This window comes from Capra hircus, chromosome 12 (genome assembly GCF_001704415.2).
Source record: "Capra hircus breed San Clemente chromosome 12, ASM170441v1, whole genome shotgun sequence".
NCBI classification, from domain to species: domain Eukaryota; kingdom Metazoa; phylum Chordata; class Mammalia; order Artiodactyla; family Bovidae; genus Capra; species Capra hircus.
The window spans coordinates 54,939,289-54,962,245 of NC_030819.1; the positions used below are offsets into that span (position 1 = coordinate 54,939,289).

General features: G+C 47.8%; 1 protein-coding gene across 1 annotated transcript in view; it reads right to left on the reverse strand.

Annotated features, from left to right (window-relative positions):
• Positions 1-22,957, reverse strand: part of FLT1 (fms related tyrosine kinase 1) — a 207,481-nt gene that overhangs the window by 41,568 nt on the left and 142,956 nt on the right. Inside the window, exons 15-16 of the mRNA XM_018056600.1 lie at positions 18,957-19,088; positions 4,442-4,548 (exon numbers count right to left, since the gene is read on the reverse strand). Of these exons, the coding sequence (XP_017912089.1) occupies positions 4,442-4,548; positions 18,957-19,088 (239 nt within the window). The remainder of the gene's footprint in view (positions 1-4,441; positions 4,549-18,956; positions 19,089-22,957) is intronic.

The following is a 22,957-nucleotide window of genomic DNA, read 5'->3' on the forward strand; positions in this document are numbered from 1 at the left end:
CTTCTGAAAGAATAATATAAAGGAGTCCACCAGCAAGTAGGCTCCACAAGTTTCCTGGTGACCAAAATTTTGTGAGTCCCTATTCAGATGGACTGGATTCATCTGAACTGTTTGAGTATTTACATTAAAATTCATGTAAAATGCAAGGTTATTCAGCACATTGCAAGTTTATATATTTAGCATACATAGCTGTGACTCACAGGCAGGAAAAAGATGAAAAGAAAAAGGAAAAATGTACAAAAAGAAAATAGATTTGTCTTCAGTGAGAAATTGAAGTTAAGAGGTAGTAAATATTTGCTATAAACAAAATTAAAAAAAAATAGAAGTTGATTATTTCAAAGGCAAAGGGATGAGACTTATACACAGCTATATTCCAAGTTCTTTTGGCCACTGGTATAATAAGATGTCGAATAAATAAGGTGGTACCTACCTTCTAGTGCTTGTTTTATCTTGGTGATGCAAATGAAGCCCAGAACATACCCTTTATTTCAGATCATATGTAACTGGATTTACATTTAGTGTGTTAGGTTCACATTCATGGGTAATATACCCTGTTTATATTGATTGATTGTCGAATTGACTGCATTTCCATAGGCAGGACAGAAAAGAAGTACACTTGCCCGTAGAGGCTGGGTTTTGATAACTCTTGTCTAGAAGTTACTTACACTTCATTTAAATGAGTTTAGGGCCCTTCCTTTCTGTGCATTTCCCTAAACAGGATCAGAGTTGAGCAGAGAAGGCAAACCTCCCTATCCATTCGACTTCACACCCGCCCACATTCTTTGGCCCTGACTCACCCCGTCCTGGACTGTCACAGCTCACCTCATCCATCACTCGCAATCTGCCTCTTTCTCACAAAAATTATCACTGAAATGTGTGACAGATAGCTCAGGGCAGGAAGATTGCCGGGGCTCCACAAAGAGTGGAAAATGGGGACAGATAGGGAGCATGTTTGTCATGAGCTGCATTTGCCAGCATGGTAGACGGGGTGGGGGGGCGCCCACTTAAAGACACTAGTGCGAGGCTGCAGGGCTGGACGGGCGTGTTCTTTCCCACCCCAGGGTCCTGGGTGCTCATGAGTGGCATGGACGGAGGAGCTTTGATGACTCCAGTTCTCAGGGTGCGCAATAGCCAAGGCCATGAGACACTGTCTCCAGTCTTCCAAGAGCAGAAGAAGAGCTGCGGCCCAGCCAGGGATAGCTTGGGTCCTGTGGGAGCTGAGCGACGTGGGCAGGGGTGGCGACCGAGCCAGGGGAGCAGCCCACGGAAGACAGTCTGCCCACATGGCACCTGAGGAATCCCATGGTTTGTCTTAAGGCAGATGAGAGGAGATACCCAACAGACCTTCAGGAAGGGCTTTGAGACGAGCCTGCTGGGAGAATCTTGGTTGACCAATGCTTATTCTCTCAATTGACAAACACACAGAGCACCCACTGGGTGCTAGGCATGGAAATTGCTTGGTCAGGCGCTTCAGAGCCCAGATGTGGAGGCCTGGGTTTGAATCAGAACCTACATATTACCTTGGGCAAGTTACTTAACTTTATTAAGCCTAGTTTCCTTATCAGTAAGACAGTGTCAGTAGTGGTACTTATCTCATAGAGTTGCTGTGAATATCATGCAAAATAGTCTATGAAAAGCTATTCGAAGGGCCTGGTATATAGTAAGCATGAATAAATATTAGCTTTAGTTGGCCTGTGCAGGGTGAGGATGAAAAGAGAAAATACAGTCCTTATCAGTGAGGAATTTACACATCGGTTAGAGAAATCAGCTGGAGATATGTTTTTGATGCCTTGTTCTTCTTTGCCTTCCCAAACCAATTACTTCTCAAATCCTATAGGCATTCTGTCATTGAGATGGTCCTTTCTTGCCTTCATCCTTTCTTGTCGACATTCAAACTTTCTGACTTTTTAGACATACAGGGGACCTCTTCGACTGAGTCCCAGAGTGCCTTTCCAGTGTTATTTCCACTAAGCTCCCATATGCAAAGTACCCAGACGTTGTCCCGAACCTGGGGAGTGGGCCAGAGTGAGGGTGGGCTGTTTTCCTACTGCTTTCCTTCCAGCAGCAACCTTCAAAGTCTGTCTCTAAACGGAGCTCTCTCTGAAGTTTCTCTGCCCTCTCCTCCTTTGAACTCTGTAGTCTTTGTACCACCCTTGCAGATCTGGCAGGTTCCGCTTTTGTTAGATGTGTTTTCCTATACGATGTACCTCCCCTTTCCAAATCCCGTTGTTTACCTTTTGCTTCCTTCGAAAGCAGTGGCTTTCCTTGTCGTGTCTTAAAGCCAGTCGCTCCACGCAGCAGAAGCCACAGGTTATTTATTCACCGTGCAGGAGGACTGCCAGTCGACATACCAACCCTGGAAGTATAACCTTCCTGGTTTCGAACAGCGAGTCTAATGTCACACAACCTGAGTTCAAAACTCAGCTGCGACTCTAACTAGCTGAGTGACTCTAGGCAGGTTATTTTACCTCTTGGAGCCTCAGTTCCCCTCTCCTTAAAATGGGAATAATAATATATTTATATCGTTGTGTTTTTTAAAGGACTGAGATATGACATAAAGAGCTCCCCAAATGTGCCACAAACACTCAGCACATAAAATGGTGAAAGTGATTTAAAGTGATTTAAAAAAAATAAAGCATAAGAGATGAGCTTGTTATGTTATGCAATGATTTTCTAATTCAGAACTCCTTAAAGATAACTGTTTCTTTGATATATTTTTCTTCTATATATTATATTTTAATGTAATATCTTTTACCAGCAACCAAAACTAGTCTTTATAAATTAAAAAATTTAAATGAAAAAAATATAATCATTCTTAAAAAAATAAGACTTGCATGTTAATAAGGACTAATACAGCTCTAGATATTGAGGTGGTCTCTCCTTGGTACTTTACAAGGCCTGTTGATTTTATCCCCTAAATATCTCTTCAAGTCTAATCCTTTGGACTAAGCGACCGTCATTTCTGACTTGGACTGCGTTCTTCCATTCACTGGGTTCTTCTCTATTCACTCTTGTCCACTCTGGTTCTTCGTCCTCATACAGCCTGAAATCGTCTTTCCAGACACAGGTCTCTCACATTTAAAATCACCTACCTCTGCTTAACCGCCCCTCCCACACCCCGCCAAGGCTTCCTCTTCTAAAACACGGAGGAAGTCGCTTCCCACGGCCTACAGGGCCTGCCTGGACGGCCTCTCGGCTCCTGCCTCCCCTCGTCCGCCGCCCCCACCTCTGCCCGATCAGCCTGACCGCCTCACCGCGTCTCCTCTGCCTGCAGACTTCCCCTCCCTTACCTGCTATGTGGTCGGCTGCCTCCCGTCACCCCTTGACCTCTGCCTGTGCTACGGTCAGCCTCTCCCCAGAGCAGCCTCTCCTCTGCTCTGTCACCAGAGAGCCCTACACAGGGCCTGGCCTCCGCCCTGAACGGGCGCCTGGGAGTATTTAAGGCGTGAATGAACCAGGGAGTGTTGGCGCGTCGCCCCCTCCTCCCAACCCAGTAAGCTCCGGAGAAGCACCGGTTGTGCTAAACAGGCCTAATGATAGGAATCTGATGTCTTGAATTCCAACCTGAGCCTCACATGCTGAAGAACTTAATTTTATCATGGGGCTCAGAGGATGGAACAGCAGACAGAGATAAGACAGAGGTGGGTCTTTATTTTGCCTTTTCCTTTCTGTCTTTTAGCAGAGAGTGAGATTAAGAAAATGAATATTTCTCAGATCTCGTGTGGACTTTAAAGACTTCCTTTTACACTGAAGGTGTTCCTTCTGTGTGTGGGAAATAGTCATCTGTTCATTGTTCTAGCTTTGTTTTCTGAACACTCCACGTTAGGGTGAGATGTTTGTTTTTTGGATTTTCTTTTTTTTTGGCCATCAGGCATGTGGGATCTTCGTTCCCTGGCCAGGGATTGAACCCTTGCCCCCTGCAGTGGAAGCGCGGAGTCTTAACTGCCAGACAAACAGGGAAGGAAGTCCTGAGAGACGGTTTTATGATTCATCTACCATGCTCACCTGTTCAGGGCCTGCTCTGGACATCAGGCATCTGGGGGAACAGGCATTTTTTGGGAAAATCTAGCATGATGTCTGGAGAAGGCAATGGCACCCCATTCTAGTACTCTTGCCTGGAAAATCCCATGGATGGAGGAGCTTGGTGGGCTGCCATCTATGGGGTCGCACATAGTCAGACACGACTGAGCGACCTCACTTTCTCTTTTCACTTTCATGCATTGGAGAAGGAAATGGCAACCCACTCCAGTGTTCTTGCCTGGAGGATCCCAGGGACGGGGGAGCCTGGTGGGCTGCCGTCTCTGGGGTCGCACAGAGTTGAACACGACCGAAGCGACTCAGCAGCCGCAGCAGCACGATGTCACTACGCCAGCAGTGCCACTGGGCCTTGTGGCAGATTTTTGCCAAAAGGAGCATAGAATTTCATCTGAAATATTCTTACCCTTTTCAGTTTTCGGATAAAAAGCGTTAACAGGAGCCAGAAGAGGGTTGCAGCCACACAGGTGCACGTCAGAGTGATGAGCTCCAGGTTAGACTTGTCTGAGGTCCCTGGAGAGATAAAAACACCAAGAGGGCGCTAAACAGCAGCTCACAACCCCTGGGTCTGTGATTTGACAGAAAGAGGTCAGTGGCCCCCAAGTGCTTCATCAGGGCAAACACAATCAGCTCCCAGCACAGAGCCTCTCACCTTCTGGGTCAGGCAGGGTTCATGCTATTATCGTCATAAACTCACATGGAAATGAAAAGACTTTCCAGAAATGTTGCTGTGGAGTTTGCCAACAACTCCAGAAATAGTGAGTTAAAAGTCAGAGGAGAAATTAAAAATGGGGGGAAAAAAATTAAGGCAGGAACAAGACCTCATTAAAGTGCTAAATCTGGACGATGTGATATCTCCCTAATGGGTTTGAGAGGAAATTCTAAAGAAAAAGAAAAAAAAAAAAGGACATAAAAAGTCTCCCTGGGGAATCACAAACGTCTTCAAAGTAGACTTTAAAAATAAAAATAAAGCTCCAGGACTGTCACAATCACCCGCTTGCTCCTCTTGGAACAGACAGGCCAACCCTCCGGGTCTGACCACTCATGTCTGGGGCGCTCACGTCTGAGGCTCCTCCTCAGGCAGAGCTGAGCCAAGGGACCTGCTGGAGCTGATTCTTCCCCATCACCTTGTTCCTCAGAATCGGAGATGAAAGCCGAGCACTGTTTCTCCACGACCAGAAAGAAATGACCCAAGGTATCCAAGAGAAGCTTCCAGAGAGGATCCTCCTTGGGATTTAAAGGAATGCCCCGGTGAGCCAGGACCGAGGTTCCCTGCTTCTCGATGCCAGGGGAGTGTCCTGGGAGCTCTAAAGGGATGCCCTTGTCCTTAACCTTCACTGATGGTCTTGCGACCCCATGGACTGTAGCCCACCAGGCTCCTCCGTCCATGGATTTTCTAGGCAAGAATACTGGAGTGGGTTTCCATTTCCTTCTCCAGGGGATCTTCCCGTCCCAGGAATTAAACCTGGGTCTTCTGTGTTGCAGGTGGATTCTTTACTGACTGAACTAGGAGGGAAGCCCATTAAAGGGAGACAGAGACTCAGTATCAAGTGAGGCCAAGATCAAGTGAAACTTGCTCCCTTTAGAAATGGAGAGGCAATTTCCTGGCAGGCAGTGGTTCGATCCCTGGCTGGGGAACTAAAGTCCTGCATGCTGTGTTCCATGGCACCTCCTGCCCTGCACCGCACCCCCCTCCCCAGCCCCCAAGAAATGGTGATGTGGACGATGGTATTTTTTTATTGAGCACTTACTATGCGTCAAGTCCTCACACCTGTCTATGAAGCACGGGAGCAAGAATATCCCCATTTCATGCATAAGGGCTTCATCTTGGCAGGGAGGCTCTTGGTTTAACTTATTTATTTGACTGTGCCGGGTTTTAGTTGCAGCATCCGGGACCTTTGATCTTTCTTGAGGTGTGTGGGATCTTGTTCCCTGACCAGGGATCAAACCAGGGGCCCCTGCATTTTTTGAGCACAGAGTCTGAGCCACTGGACCACCAGGGAAGTCCCTGGGCTCTTTGTTTTAACTCAGTGAAGATGTATTGAATCCGACTCCAGGCAAGGAGACAGGTGGGTAACTCAGGGAAAGCTGTCGCTACCAGGAGCTCACTTACAACCCAACCAGGAGGCTTAAGGCAAATGGAAAGAAATGAGGTGCAGAGAGTTTGGAGGCTGAGGGAGAGGTGACGCTTGAAATGGATCTTGACCTGCAGGGGTGAAGGCAGGGGAAGGCACTGTAGGCAGGGGAAGGTGTGTGTGATGACCCAGAACTGGGACATGGAGGTGGGGCAAGAGCAGGGCAAGAATTCTGAGCATCCCTGTGCTCTCAACTCAGGGCCTCGGGCAGCTGGAGCCAGTGCAGCTTCTCTGCCCGGAACAGGAGCAAGTACACAAGCTAAAAATGGGAGCCTCTTTCCTCTTCTCCATTCAGTCACCACGTACAAACAGTCCCTGTGGGCCACAGTCCCCGCCACAGTGTGTCTTCCCATCCGGAGGGGACTCTGGCATTTCCTCTTTTCAGCTCACCCCCAGTTCCTGTTCATTCTCCTTCCGTGGCTCATGAAATCCTCTCCTCCTGTCCTACCGCAGGATCACCACCTAAGTCAAGGCCCCTGCAGTCCCCTTGAATGACCGCAGCAGCTTCCTAGCCAGCCTGGAGCCCCTAGTCGAGCCCACACGATCTTGCCAAATCAGAGATTCCATCCTGTTGTTCAGTCATGTCTGACTCTTTGCAACCCTATGGACTGCAGCATGCCAGGCTTCCCTGTCCTTCATCATCTCCCAGAGTTTGCTCAAAATCATGTCCATTGAGTTGGTGATATCACCCAACCATCTCATCCTCAGCCGCCCCCTTCTCCTGCCCTCAGTCTTTCCCAGCATCAAGGTTTTTTTCCAGTGAGTCACTTCTTCGCTTCAGGTGGCCAAAATATTGGAGCTTCAGCATCAGTCCTTCCAATGAATATTCAGGACTGATTTCCTTTAGCATTGACTGGCTTGGACTCCTTGCTGTCTAAGGGACTCTCAAGAGTCTTCTCCAATACCACATTTTGAAAATATTAATTCTTGAGTGCTCAGCCTTCTTTATGGTCCAACTCTTAACATCTGTACATGACTACTGGAAAAACCACAGCTTTGACTGTATGGACCTTTGTCAACAAAGTGATGGAGCTCCTTAAATTCCATCATTGCTGCCTACCCCCAGCACTGTCAGGAGAGAAACCCAAGCTCTTATATCCTGTCTGCCCAACCTCACCTGTTCCTTCAGCCTCATCCCCTGCTGCCCAACCATCCCCCCACATGCTCTACATCCAAATACTTAGAGTTTCATAAATAGACCAGCCCTTCCAACCCTGTGCTTCTGCCCTCACTGTTTCTCTAACAGGAAATCAACTTCCTAGGGGTGAGGTCACAACTTACTCACCAATTGAGTGGATTAAGTCATACTTTGATTTGTCTCTAGATAGTTTCATGAAACTTTCAAAGGGTTCAGGCCAAATTCCCATTCTTGTATATTCACCCAATAAGCATATAGAACATCACCCAAGTGCCAGGCTCTGCTCTGGGGGGGCTGGAATGTGGTGATAAATGAAGGGACACAGAAAGGAGCTCATGGTCTGGTGTTCAGGTATGAATGGACAGGTGTGTTCAGAGCTCTGGGTGAAGCAGCAGCAGGTGGTTCTCTGGTTCACAGTGATGCCTCTGGTGCAGAGGGCAGTGCCTGGCATGCGCAGGCAGGCATCCTGAAAGTGCTGGTTGAATGAATGAGTGGACTTGGCTTCATTTGCTGCTCTGGTTATTCTTCCCTGAATCTCATGAGATCAACTGAGAAATTTCCAGGCATGACCCCCCTCTTCTCTCAGTATGGTTCCTCTCGATGGGAAGACAATAAGTGCCAGTTAATGAGTTTGGGTTTCCTTGGGTTTCCCAGGTGGCACTAATGGTAAAGAATCCACCTGCAGTGCCAGAGATGCAGAGACGCAGGTTCAATCCCCGAGTCGGGAAGATCTCCTAGAGGAGGGAATGGCAACCCACTCCAGTATTCTTGCCTGGAGAATCCCATGGACAGAGGAGTCTGGTGGGCTGCAGTCCAGGAGGTCACAAAGAGTCGGACATGACTGAGCAACTGAGCATGTATGAGCCCCTGAGGTGAGAGATTTAATGTTTCCTCTCAGTATTCACACACACACACACACACACACACACACACACACACACACACACACACACACACACACACACACACACACACACACACACACACACACACACACACACACACACACACACACACACACACACACACACGTGTCTTGCTTATGCTGCAGATATGTTTTATGAAACCAAAAACCAGACTGGGAGCTGCTGGGGACACAGTGGCCTTTGGCTGCTGGAGGAGCCGAGAACATCTGGGACTGAGCATGGTCTGCGTACAGTCTCTGCAAGGACTGACCCCGAGAGACCCCGCCCACGGTGGGAACTTTCCCACTGCATTCCCAGGGGCAGGAAGTTGACCCCCGAAGTAATCCCACAGTCCTTACTCAGGCAGATTCCTTGCAGTGGGACTCAATGTGTCCGGGTGCACTTAGGCATTTAAGGAATCAGCTCATTAAAAACATCTTCGATGAACACTGGTTAGAAGGGAAAGATCTGTTTAATACTCTGTTACTGTTTTTTGAAAACTGAACTCATTTTGTGAGACCTAGTATCCAGGCTCAGCCTTTGTCTCATCCGGTAACTTGATTTTCATCTTCGCTCAGAAGGTAACCATGAGGATCATCCGCTGTAGGTTGACTTAAGTCAGCAGCATCTCTTCTCATTCACTGTTGGCTGTGTTTTCAGGGGTCAGACATCCACACACTGGCCTGCCTTGGACCCAGCTTCACCTCGCTGGTGTCAGCTGATGAACTTGGTGCATGAAACAGCCCAGCTGTACATGGCGGGCTTAGGAGGCGGGGGAACATGGGTGGATTTGACAATAATGGGACTTAGCGCTGGATCTCAGGGCTGTGCCTCCTGTCTGATGGGTGTGAATGCCACGTGGACGTGGCATGAGGCTGTTTTTATATGGGGTGATGACAAGAAGGTGGCTGATTCAAAGAGGTCAGGTATTTGTACCTCTTATTTCAGATTGTGGACCGGGCTGCCCAGAATGTACCATGTCAGTTTCCCTCCCGGGCTTCGGCCCATCCCTGCCGGGGTAGGAAGGGCAGGCGGGGGAAGGGCTGGGTTCGGAAGGTGGCATGTCTTGTCTAGAGTCTGCAGAGCTTGACTGTGTCCTGCCATCCTGCCCTGAACCTTTCTGATGGTGGTGGGCAGCGCTGTCTGCATGGGACCCAGGCTGTGTGACGTGGCAGCATCATTCCGGCCGGGACATGTGGCTCTTTGTGGCCCCAGACCACCTGAGTGAACGGGCAGCAGAACCGGGTAGCTCAGCTCCTGCGGTGTAGCCGGGTGGTACCTCCCAAGAAGTGAGGGCAACTCCCCAGCAAGAGGCCAGGGCCCCAGCCCCAGGCCTGCCTTGACTGCAGAGAAGGAAGTCCTTCCCTGACCCTGCACACAGCTGTGAGTGCCGGGGGCTCTGTGCGCCAGCCCCATCCCCAAAGTGTGGACGTGCCAACAGCACCCCACCTCACAGGAGAGATGGATAAAACTAGGTGTTATTTTGGAGGCTTCACTCTCTTTTCCTTTAAAAAAATCCTCTTATTACTTTTTGTTTTTATTTATTTTCTATTTTATTTTTGGCCACGCTACATGGCATGCCGACTTCCCTGGTAGCTCAGACGGTAAAGAATCCACCTGCCGTGCAGGAGACACGGGTTTGATCCCGAGGTGGAGAAGATTCCCTGGAGAAGAGAATGGCTCCCCACTCCAGTATTCTTGCTTTGAGAATTCCATGGACAGAGGAGCCTGGTGGGCTGCAGTCCATGGGGTCACAAAGGGTCGAACACGATCGGAAGACTGACACACACACACACCTGCAGCATGCAGAACGTTACTTCCCTGACCAGGGATCGAATCCATGCCCCCTGTGTTGTGCGCACAGAGTCCTAACCACTGGACCACCAGGGAAGTCCTCCTCTTATTACTCTTTGTACTTCAAGTGCAACATAGTTTTTTTTTTTCATCCAAACATATTACGTAAAACACAATTTGCTTTTCCTTCTAAAACTAATCAGACTTTGACCCAGGTACTGACCATTTTCCGTAAACCACTGAGTTACTTTCCCTGAGAAACTGGCCTAACACTCAGCATGGCTTAGGAGTTATTCTCTGGTTCTGGTGTTGTTTTGAGGGGACCATTCATGTAGGTTTATTGCCCATCATGCTACTGGGACATCAAGAGAAGGGTGTGTTTCTTGTTCACTCTGCATCTCAAGCACTGGCCTAGTGAAAGACTCAGTAAATGTTTATATATGGATAAAAAGAAAATCAATCAATACACCTGAACCTGGCTGCCCATGGGAGTCAATCAAGCCAGGTTACAGCTCCTTTAACCTAAAATCCAGTAACCAGGAATCCAGTTACATTTAGACTGACTGTCATGCTGATTATGAGGGCTTCCCTGGTAGCACAACACAAAAGAATCCGCCTGCCAATGCAGGAGAAGCAGGAGATGTAGGTTCGACCCCTGGGTCAGGAAGATCCCCTGGAGGAGGGCATGGCAACCCACTCCTGTATTCTTGCCTGGAGAATCCCATGGACAGAGGAGCCTGGTGGGCTTCAGTCCATGGGGTCGCAGAGTCAGACATGACTGAGCAACTAAGCACACACATACACACACTTACTTTTAGGTATACATACGAATTGTGAAGCCTTATATGTATACTACAGAGTTTGGTATACAGACACCAACTTGGGAAGTGAGCTATGGACATACTGTATTTGGATTAAATTTGAAATACGTTTCAAGAGGAACTTTAGGTAAAGATACTTAAAATTGCGCTTCAGTTCTGTAACACATTTTTAATCACAGTAAGGTAAAGCCTTAGGTCAAATAGGAATTTTGTGGCCTGGAACACCATTTGTGTGACTTACTGGCTAAGTCTAGAAAAAGTATAATACAGCAAGTTTTGCTGAAATGGAATTCAATTTATCATATTAACAAATAAGGCGTGCATGCTAAGTTGCTTCAGTTGTGTCCAACTCTGTGTGACCCTCTGGGCTGTAGCCTGCCATTCTCCTTATATATTTGAGAAGTTTTTATCATATGCCATATGCACTGTTAAATTTGTTAATCCTTCCAGCAACCCTGTATGGTTGGCATGCCATAATTCACACCCATTTTGCAGGTGAGCAAACTGAGGCTCCAGGAGGGAAGTCATCTGTCCAGGGTTGCATGGTTAATGGGCAGGGACACACCTGACTTCAGAACAGGGCCTCTTCCCCACCAGATGGAGGGGCAGGTAAGCGGAGTGGTTAAATAGGGATCCAGTTCTCAGCACCGCCACTTCCCAGCTTTGTAACCCTGGACAGAGTCCTCACCCTCTTGGGGCCTCAGATTCTCACTTGTAAGTAGAAAAAAAAAAACCCCTCCTTGGATTATTGCAAAAGCGAAGAAGACTGATGCATATTATGTGCTTAAAATGGTGCACTGCAAGGTCAACAAGTGTGAGATGTTCTAACTGAATTCCAGCACCGTTTCTTGCATTCTCGATCGAGGCCAGCTTTCTGTCATTGTTTAGCTTTCAGTACAAAGGCACGCACAGCCTGTCCCTAGCCCTCCAGGGTGAAATCGGGGAGCTGCCAGCTCAACTCTCTCTCCCAGGAGAGGAGTGACACCAGTCACCAACATCTCCGTGTGAATTAGTTTATCACACCCTTCCTAGTGCCAGGAGAGCCAGGGCAGAGAGCTGTGTGGAGGAGGCGCAGAAGGATAGAGGGGAGAGGCTAGTCCCTAAGACGAGTCTGCTCAAGCTTTTCCTTCTCTTTACACTTGGGACTTTGTTAAGGAATGTAGCGTATCCTTCCTGCCGTGTGTGTCCTTTCCTGAAATGTGTCACTGTGGGGTTATTGTGGCACAAAATTCACAAACCACACCTGTTTGCATCCATTAGTCATCCTCAAAAAAATGTTACAGGGGCTTCCCTGGTGGTCCAGTGGTTCAGAATCCAACTTGCAAGGCCGGGGACATGGGTTTGATTCCTTGTCAGGGAACTAAGATCCCACATGCTGCCAGAGCAACTACTGAGCTCCCCGTGCCGCAAAGAAGACCTGACATAAGCCCCCAAAATAAATAAGCTTTTAACAAATGTTAAAAATGGTAGCTACTCTACAAGTTGTTTTCTCTTGCATGATGACAAATGCCACTATTATGCTTTGCTATTATTTCAATAGCAAAGCCTAAATGTGTTAGAAGAATGTGTGTATATGTATATCGGGTTGGCCAAAAGTTCAGGTTTTTCAGTGACGCTGTATAAGAACCTGAATGAATTTTTTGGCCAACCCAACATATATACACATACATATATGTATATAGATATAGTGGTTATTACTTAGAATAATAAAATAGAGTTTATTTTAGATCCTCGGATGAAAATGCGCCACCCATGCATTGTAACAGTCCCCTCACTATGGAGGGCTGTTAATTTCAGAAACTATTCTGGTTAGTAACAGTTTTGTTGCTGTTGTTTTTAATATTAGCACTTCCCCTTTGAGCACTCCACATGTGCTTCTGGGCAGTCCAAACCAAACAAGACCTGTGATTATTTAAAGAAGCCACTTTGATTCCCCAGTCCGCTCATCCTTTTCAGATACAAAAATAACACATTGTTTTATCTAGGAGTATAAGAATCCTTTTTCAAAGGAAATAAAAAGAGCAGACAGTTTCCTTCCTGGCTAATGCGTGAACCTCTTTCAATCTGTTAAACATAGCCACAGACACAACTTATTTGCCCAGCTTCACTTCCTAAACTCAACCTGACAAGATATAGGCCAGGGGGGAGGGTCTAGGTTGCATATATTAGGAAGCCAAGTCTTCAGCTTGATGCACCTAATTCATAGCTACCAGAGAGAGAAGCAGTGACTTAGACTCCAGAAGCAAGAATCTCATTTCAGTGATGAAATTACGAAGCAGGTACCGCCGTTAATTGTTCTGAACAGCATCCAAGGATCAAAGTTTTATTCAATTAGCCCAGAGTACTTCTAGTCAAGATACTGCATCTAATTTGTAAGGTCCACATAATATCAACTTTCAGAAATTCTTCCTATTCAAGATTATCTTCTAGGGAGCTGAAACCTGCCTCCTTGAAACGTTGCCACCATCTCCCTCTCTTGGTTCTGCTTCTCTTTTCTGGAGTGTTAAAGGGTAAGGCCAGTGTCTCCTCTGTCTGATAATGCCTTAAATATTTGAAGAAAACAGTCATGTCGCCCCCTCTCTCCAAGTTGACTCATTTTTAGACTAAACATCCTCCTTTCCTTGCGCTGTCTTATCATTACCCTATTAGGATATGGCTTCATCTGTTGATGCTTCTCTTAGAAATGGGTATGGATATTTCAGGTATGGTTTGATGATGGCTGATCAGGTAATTTCTCAGCTAACCATGATTTTTCAGCCGAGAGGCTAGATACAACAGTCATTCTGAGAGCAGGAAAAAAGCTGCAAAAGAAAGCGAAGGAAGAGGAAAGCAAACTATAAAAAGCAGACATGAAGACTCAGAAAAGCATAGCTGTTGGGGGCAATTATGGGTGAAAGTAAGGAGCCGTGTACGGAGTAGCTGCAGCTACCTTGCAAATTATACCATTTCTCTAAGTGATATTGAAGACTGATGCCCCATGAGGAAAAAGAGGTCATGAATCAAAGGGACCAATTCCTCGGGGTGTGGGAGGAATCAGTTCTGACCCCGCCAAAAGGATAAATGATTTGCATCAACTCTCCCCCCTGAAATTATCTAAAACAACTGGATATTTTAAAAAATCTGTATAAAAGTTTAAAACAATCTGACACAACAGGCCAAAATACGCATGAAAGTGGGAATGAAGTAGGGTTGAGTAGGATTGTGAAGGCATTTCTACTCTGAGGGTTTTTACAGAACCTTATAAACAGCAGATTCAATTTTCATGGCTTCCCAGAGTGTAGGGGACTGGAAACGAAACTCAGGGTCCTCACAGGGGAGCGATATCTGGCAGAAAATCCTACCTGTAAGGCTGGCATGCCAGAAAGCAACCCCCCTCAGGGTAAAAGTGAAGTTACCTACCTCTAAATGAAAACTGACTGTATAAGCAAAAATAATACTATGTGGCTATAAGCAGATGGGATTAGCAGATACAAACTATTCCATGTAGAATGGATAAACAACTAGGTCCTGCTGCATAGCACAGGGAACTATATTTAATATTCTGTGATAGAGCATAATGGAAAGAATATGGAAAACAATGTGTCTATGTATGACTGAATCACTTTGCCATAGAGTAGGAATTAACATAACATTGTAAATCAACTGTACTTCAACAGAATACAATATTTTACAAAGTAACCAGTTTCTCACAGAAGTCACTGGACTAGTCAATAGGAATTTATGAGAATTATTTGGACTTTGTCATTGCCAAGGGTGGTCTGGATGTGGGAGGTCCAGAATTACCCATAACTCACTGTCTTCTTTCCTGCCTCATTCGCTTGGCTAATCCAACATCCTGCAAGGCTTCGTTCAGAGGTCAAGTCACTCTCCCTATCGTTTTCAGCCTCTATGAAGTCTGTTAGCCCTTATCAGCAGCATTGTGTAGTCTGTTTACTACCAATTAGTGTTTCTATTTTACCTGTAGGAGGAGCTCAAAATGTCTATTGATCTGGTTTTCCTGGTTCCATGTCCCCCTTAATTGCCTTTCAATGAGGTTTTCAAAGCACATGGAGGTTAGGGAGCATTTCTCAAAAGCCCATATCCTGCATGAAAGTGAAAGTGTTAGTCACTCAGTAGTGTCTGACACTTTGTAACCCCCTGGACTGTAGCCCGCCAGGCTCCTCTGTCCACGGGATTCTCCAGGCTAGAATACTGGAGTGGGGAGCCATTCCCTCCTCCAGGGAATCTTCCCGATCAGGGATCGAACCAGGGAAGCCCCCCATATCCTGCACAGTCCTGGGCAAATAGGTAAGCTGTTGAGTTAACAGTTAATTTAATTTGGTTCCTCTCTGTTGCCCTCAACAGTACCGTGATGTATTTCTATAGCCTGCCGGGCTATGGTCCATGGGGTCGCAAAAGAGTCAGACACGCTGAGCAACTTTCACTTCACTAGGATTACTATATATAAAATTTAAGCACCAAGGACCCACTGTGTAGCACAGGGATCTCTTCTCAGTATCTAATAACCTGTCATGGAAAAGAATCTGAAAAAGAACATATATGTATATAACGGAATCATTTTGCTGTATACTTGAAACTAACACAATGTTGTGAGTTGAGTGGACAACAACAAAAACGAAGAATAAAAGGTGACAGGAGGATTGTCTAGAGGGAACAAGTGGAGAAGGGAGGCTGTTCAGACCGAAGGAGAATGATGCGTAGGGGCAGAGGACCGGGGGCACGGGGTGTGTTCTGCTTTAGTCCAGCTGAGGGGCTGGGGCGTGGGGAGGGGGTGAGAGCTGAGACTGGATGAGGACCTGACGCACTGGGATGAAGAGAATGGTGGCCAGAAGCCCCTGCAGCATCTGAAGCAGGGGCGGAACAAGTCGTAGGTCAGGCATTTAACACACTCTGTATAAAGCAGGGAACCGATAAGGACCTGCTGTGTGGCATGGGGAACTCTGCGCCATGCTCTGTAATAGCTTGTCTGGGAATAGAATCTAAGACAGAGTGAGTGTGTGTAACTGATTCACCCAGCTGTACATCTGAAACTAACACGGTAAATCAACTATACTCTGATAACAAATCTTTTTACAAAGATGAGTCCTGTAAAAAGATGACTCTAGACTTGGGCATGGATTGGAGGAGGGCGAGAGAAGAAAGAGGAATGCTGTCTGAGAGGGAAGGGGTGATGTCCACAGATGACAGGAGTCAGCTCAGCTGAAAGGCAGCCGATGTGGGCCGTTCAATAAAAATCACTTCCCGTTTCCTCAACAGTGAATGATCCAGGTTGACAGAAACTTGGAGAGATGACCACATTGCCTGACTTTGCCGAAAAGCATGACATTCGTGGGAGGAGGAATCGGGGGAAGCCATCTAGAAGCGGGGAGACAGGACAACAAGGAGCAGGGTGGGTGGGTTCAGTTAAACCCTAAGGCCTTGCAGACAAGCTCCTGGGGTGCTTCGGGAGAATGGAAACCTTCCTTCTGCAGTTTGCAAAGACCTAGACTCAAGTCAGTCCTGGCCATGCTGCATGTTCGTGGTGCAACTTTGGGCCAGTAATTTAATCTCTTCAAGTCTCCATCTTCTAATCTTTAGACCGAGCATAATATTCCTTCTTTGGATTCTCATGAAGTTAGTGGGATTCAGTTTGTCAAGTGTCTAGCCTGGCGCCTGCGTATAAGGGTACTAAATAAAAGTACTAAGTAAATACCAGTCTCCTACTAAGTGCTGGGGAGGGAATGCAGACACAGCTCCTGCCTCAAAAAGCTTGTAATTCAGTAGCAAAGAGACTCACGTGCTCAGTCACTATCCGACCCTTCGTGATTGCATGGACCAGAGCCCACCAGGCTCCTCTGTCCATGGGATTCTCCAGGCAAGAATACTGGAGTGGGCTGCCATGCCCTCCTGCAGGGGATCCTCCTGACCTGGGATTGAACCTGCATGTCCTGCACTGGGAGGTCGTTTCTTTACCCCTGAGCCACCAGGCAAGCCCCCAAAGAGAAGCATATCGATTCCTAACTAATCATGAAAGGAAGAATAGAGTAAGTTCTGATTCAAGATCGAAGGAAAATGGTGTGGGTGAGGAGAGAGAAGGATGTATATCTGACTCAGCGTTCATCCCAGAGGCTGTAACAGAGCAGAAAGCATCTACACTGGCCCTAGAGAATAAGGAGGATTTGCCTGAAACAGAGAGGCACCTGGACAGAAGGCATTCCAGGCTGTGTTAACGGTGAACCCAGGCCATGCTTAGCCTTCTGCTGTGAGTCAGGCTGACTGATGGCCAGAACCCTGGCTCCTTAGCCCCCAACCCGGCCTGGGGCTCCACACCGCCCCTGCTCTGGCCACAGCTGCAGGAGGGGTGACAGCAGACTGAGGCAGCTGGCAGAGTGGTGGTCACAGCCAGTGGGTGGGATAGGCTTACCGATGTCATGAAGCAGTGGGAAACTCAGAGCAGCCTGGCAGAAGAGGGGAAGGGTCAGGAAGCGGTAACCTACGAACTTGCGTAAATATCCCTGCTTCAGGCAAGGGCTTCTCCCAACCCATCGGAGCCCAGGATTAAGGATCAGGGAGACCTCTTCATTCTCTGGAGGCACCCCCTTCTCAGATCTCCACCCCGCCCTCCCTGATGCAGTCTGGGGTCCTTGTTAAAGTATCAATGAACAGTCCTTTACAGAAGGAAGTATTAAAGAGAGAGGCACCCTTGATGCGTTATCTTCTCCATGTGTAAGCAAATGAGTGGATACTTTAAAACAAGGAGGATTGGGGAGACAAATAGGACCATAACTTAAAGGGTTTGGGAAATGCTACCCTCGACTTTTTTCTGAAACTGTAAATTGGTGGTAGTTTCAGATTTTTCAGGAGACTCTCCAGGATCATTTCCTTGTAAAAGAGTGGGATTGATGGGGAGTTCCCTGGTGGTCTAGGGTTAGGATTCAATGCTTTAACACCCATGGCCTGGGTTCAGTCCCTGGTTAGGGAACTGAGCTCTGGAAAGCCTCAAGGAGCAGCCAAAAAAAAAAAAAAAAAAAAAAAAAAAGAACGGTGATGATAAATTCTCAGTTACCGTCTTTAAGTAGTATAGTTTCCAGGGCAGAAAAGTTGATGAATATTGCCTTCTCCCTTAGTTCCTCCTTAGGAAATTCTTACATACTCTGAAGTCTCCTTGGGAGCATTTGCAAATAGGCTGCTGATCAACATGTGAAACCTCAGTGAGTCATAGATGTGTACACCCGAGAGGTGCCAATTTGAAGACTTTATGGTGCTGTAAATGTCATGTTTTTGGACGACTGTTGGCACTGGAGAATTAAAATCGAGGTCTAATCTCTTTTCTGAATGGAGGCCATGTGGCCAAAGCCCAGGCTAGGATGTGGCCTCTTTGGGTTTTGCTGCTCAACAGAGCTGTTTGAGGAAGCCTGTGGAATACTTTTCTTCGTCGTGGTCTGTTTACCATGTGTGGCTTCTCTCTGATCATATTTTGCAGCCTGTGCTGTGCTCAAGTCATGTCTGACTCTTTGTGACCCCATGGACTGCAGCCCACCAGCCTCCTCTGTCCATGGGATTTTCCAGGCAAGACTACTAGAGTGGGCTGCCATGCCCTCCTCCAGGGGATCATCCTGACCCAGGGATCGAACCTGGGTCTCTTGCATTGCAGTGGGGTTCTTTACCACTGCACCACCTGGGACGCCCAGTGTGCAGCCTATCTCATGTTAAAAACAGGCTTGTGACAACACGGGGAAGAGCCAGTGTATGTGTAACTCAAGGGGATTGGGAAAAGAATGAATAATTTCCAGCGTGTTTTTTTTTTCTCTCTCTATGCCTGGCTTCTGTCTTCTTGGACTTCTTTCTCACAGGTGTGGCCACTCTGGCCATTCTCTGGGGGTTAACGTCACAGCTCTGGCATTGACAGGCTCTCCCATCTTCCAGGGTCTACTTTCTGCTGGAGCCTGTGTTCCAACAGCGGCCTCTCTCCAGGGTGGCCGGCCTATGTCCTCCCCCTCGGCCTCGCAGGGAGGGACCAGACAGGCTAGCCCAGTGGGACGGGGAGGGGAGAAGGAAGTCGGGGAAAGGAACATACTGGAGGGACAGCGGGGGATCAGAAGTTGGCAAGTTCACCAAACGGGGAAGCAGGTGTCTGGCAGCTGTTTACCTTGCACGGTGAGGTGGGCCGAGCTCTCTGCCGAGCCCTTCAGGTTGCTGGCTTTGCAGTGATACACGCCTTCATCCTTTTCCGTGACTCTCTCGATAAACAGCGTGCTGCTTCCCGGTCCTAAAATAATTCCTGGGGAGTGAGAGATGTTTACATTAGTGGGTCTGGATGACAGAGACAACAGCCACTTGTGTGACACAGCCCTCTTCCTAGCGTTATGCCTTCGGATGAGGAAATCCGAGCTCTGCTTCACCTGGGCCAGCGCTGCTTGTTTGGTCTTGTCCAGGCTGTCTCGTGGCACCTTCTGGAGCTCTGAAGCTACTCTGGAGATGCAGGTCTGACCCAGGCCAGAGAGAAAGATGGGGCAGCTGCCTGCACCTTGGAAGAGCACGTGTCAAGGAAGTGCGTGCATGTGTGTGTGTTACTTGCTCAGTTGTGTCCAACTCTTTGCAACCCTATGGACTGTGGCCCACCAGACTCCTCTGTCCATGGGATTTCCCAGGCAAGAATACTGGAATGGGTTGCCATGTCCTCCTCCAGGGGATCTTCCCGATCTAGCGATCGAACCCAGGGCTCCTGAATTGCAGGTGATTCTTTACTACTAGTGCCACCTGGGAAGCCCCAGAGAAGGAGTATATCTTATAATAATAATAGCAATGTTGTTGCTCAGTTGCTCAGTCATGTCTGACTCTTTGCGACCCCATGAACTGCAGCAAGCCAGGCTCCTCTGTCTTCCACTGTCTCCTAGAGTTTGCTCAAATTCATATCCACTGAGTTGGTGATGCTAACTATCTCATCCTCTGCCACCTTTTTCTCCTTTTGACTGATAACAAGAACCATTTCCTCAATGTCTTCTGTGTGCCAGGCAAGATTGAGACCCCATTCCTGTCTTTTTTTAAGTTGGAGGATAATTGCTTTACAGTGTTGGCTTCTGCCATGCATCAGTGTGAATCAGCTCTCAGTATACATATATCCCCTCCCTCTGGGGCCTCCCTCCCAGTCCCCATCCCTGTCTTGACAGTCATCCTGTAAGGGGTTATTGTCTCCTCCTTACAAACATGGACCCTGAGCTTCGGGGAGGTTAAGGAACTCAGCTGAGAGCTTGCAGTCGGACGGAAGGCACACTTGTGGCTCAGGGGTCAAAGCCAGGCCTTTTTCGTTGGTCACGGTGGTGAAGAGCGTGGGCTGGGCTTTGAATGAGGCTTCACCACCTGCAGCTTGTCCCTTTAGGCCAGCTACTTCACCTTTCTGTTTCTGTGTCCTTTGCCTTAAGGTGACAGTGAAAACAGCTCCTACTCAATAATGGAAAAATGGATAGCAAGTGCCACAGTAGGTGCTCAGTAAGTGTAGGTTGAAGTGTTACTGTGGAGTGGGTGGAGGGAGGGGGATCCAGCTTCCAGACCCAGTTGCTTCAGTACCAAGTACTGTCACCCTGCGTTTGAGTACTGACTGCTTAGTCTGAGACTGAGACTTGATGGTGGGAAGGGGCAGGCTAAGGTGTGGCATCTGCTGAGGGACAGTTAACTCATACTAACCCCAACACACACTCACACACACTCTGTCTCAGACACACACACACACACCAGCAAACAGAAAATGTTTGAGTGAGAATCAATACATGTAGCATTGCAGAGCCAATCAAATGAGAAGTCTGGGCAGGGAGGAGCTCATTAAGAATAGGAAAGTCAGGGAAGGCAGCACGGAGGCGGTGGGCTTTGGCTTAAGGTCTAAACCATTACGAGGTGATGGGAGAAAGAGGGGGCACTGAGAAGAAGCAGGACCCTGGAATGAACATGCGCTGAGTGCTGGTTCTGGAATAAATTGGGCCTGACCAGACCAGAGGCTGTATTTTGTTAGCTGAAATAGTTTGTATTCTCCTGATTATAAAGAATAACATTCGATATAGAAAACTTGAGAAATATATTGGAAAGCATAAAGAATATAAAAATACAAACAAACCTATGTTCTCACTTCCAGTCAATTGTCCTTTAGGTTTTTTTTTTTTTTTGGCCATACCAAGGAGTACGTGGGGTCCTTATTGCCCAACCAGGGATTGAACCTGTGCCCCCTGCATTGGGGGCACAGAGTCTGAACCACTGGATCACCAGGAAGCCCCCTTAGTCTTTTTAAAGTGGTCTTTTTACACAGCCTGTTTACTGACGTCATATTTTAATCTTGAGCTTCCCAGATGGCACTAGTGGTAAAGAACCCATCTGCCAAAGCAGGAGATGCAAGAGACATAGGTTCAGTCCCTGGGCGGGGAAGATCCGCGGGGTTAGGAAATTGCAACCCATTCCAGTATCTTGCCTGGAAAATCCTATGGACAGAGGAGCCTGGCAGGCTATAGGGCCAGTCCGTGGAGTCACAAAAGAATCAGACACGACTTAGCATCTAAACAACGACAAGGTACTAGACACTAGTCTACATGCTGGTAGTACAACGATAAGCGAGGCAAATCAGTCCCTGCCTGCACAGGGCTTCAGTTATACTTTGGGAGAAGTGTAAACAAACAATGTCATTTCACGTGGCCATAAAGTTTGTGAAGAAAATGAGCCAGGTTAAGGAGGGTCACAGGTTAAGGAGGGTGAGGAAGCTATCTTAGGTGGGCTGTTTCACTCTGAGGAAGTGACGTTTGAGCAGAGACCAGGGAGGTGGGCTAGAGTGAACCAGGTAAAGACATGGAAAAGGGCATTTCAGGGACAGGAAGTAACAAACTGAAAGCCCGTAGGGGCAGGAAGGAGCTTGTTTAGGGAACGACACGGTGGCTTTGTTCTGGAGTGATTGTGGTTGTTTTTACAATTAAGCAATTTAATTTTTAATATCAGTAATGTTTAATTTTAAGTAATTATTTGGGTTGCGCTGGCTCTCTGTTGCCATATGCAGGCTTTCTCTAGTTGCAGGGAGTGGGGGCCACTCTCCAGTCGCTGTGTGTGGACCGCTCACTGCGGTGGTTTCTCTTGTTTCAGAGCATGGGCCCTAGGGTGCTCAGGCTTCAGTAGTTGTGGTGCTTGGGCTTAGTTGCCCCACAGCCTGTGGGATCTTCCCAGGCCAGGTCTCGAACCCACGTACCCTGCACTGGCAGGAAGATTCATATCCACTGCACCACCAGGGGAAATGCCTGGAGCAACTGTGTTTGTTGGAAGTGGTAGGAATTGTTGGCATCGGGGATCTTTGTGAAGGCTTGCTAATGGGTTAGCACGTGCTACTTGAAATACCAAGTCATAAACGTGTGACTTCAAGGCTGATGGTTTGAATAACTGTGAGGGTAGTGGTACCTTTCCTGTGGGGGAGCAGGTTTGAGGGAGAAAAATCGAGGGTTCTGTCTTGTGAGGGTCCCGAGGCACATCCCAAAGGAGGTTTCACTGGGGCCCAGGGAAGAGGTCAGCGTTGTTGTTCAGTCGCTCAGTTGTGTCTGACTCTGCTACCGACTGCAGCACGCCAGGCTTCCCTGTCCTTCACTATCTCCCGGGGTTTGCTCAGACTCATGTCCATTGAGTCGGTGAGGCTATCCAACCGTCTCATCCTCTGTTGCCCCCTTCTCCTCCTGCCTTCCGTCTTTCCCAGCATCAGGGAGGTCAGGGTTAGAGCCAGCTAAGTGGAACCAACATTTGGGAAGCAGGGACAGCCAGGGGAATGGAAACAAAGCTCATGGGAAGTGAGTCCGGCCGGACTGAAGCCCGAGCCCCAGGAAATTAGAGGAAAAGGAAGCAGCAGAGGCTTAGAAGAAGTAGCCCGGGAGATTGCAAGAAAAGCAGGAGAGCGTGAGTCCTAGATCCGAGGAGAGAGCTCACAGAGAAGAACAGGGATCTGCTGCATTCAGAGCAGCTGAGAAACTAGGAAGACAGAGACGGGAGACAACGAACTGCTGGGTCTGACAATGAGCTGCTTCAGTGACGTCTGGGGCAGAAGCGTGACAACATAGAGAACAGGAGGTGATGGAGGAGAGACGGGGGTGCAGGTTAGCTTTTCAGGGAGAAGAGACCTACATGAGGTCAAGGAGT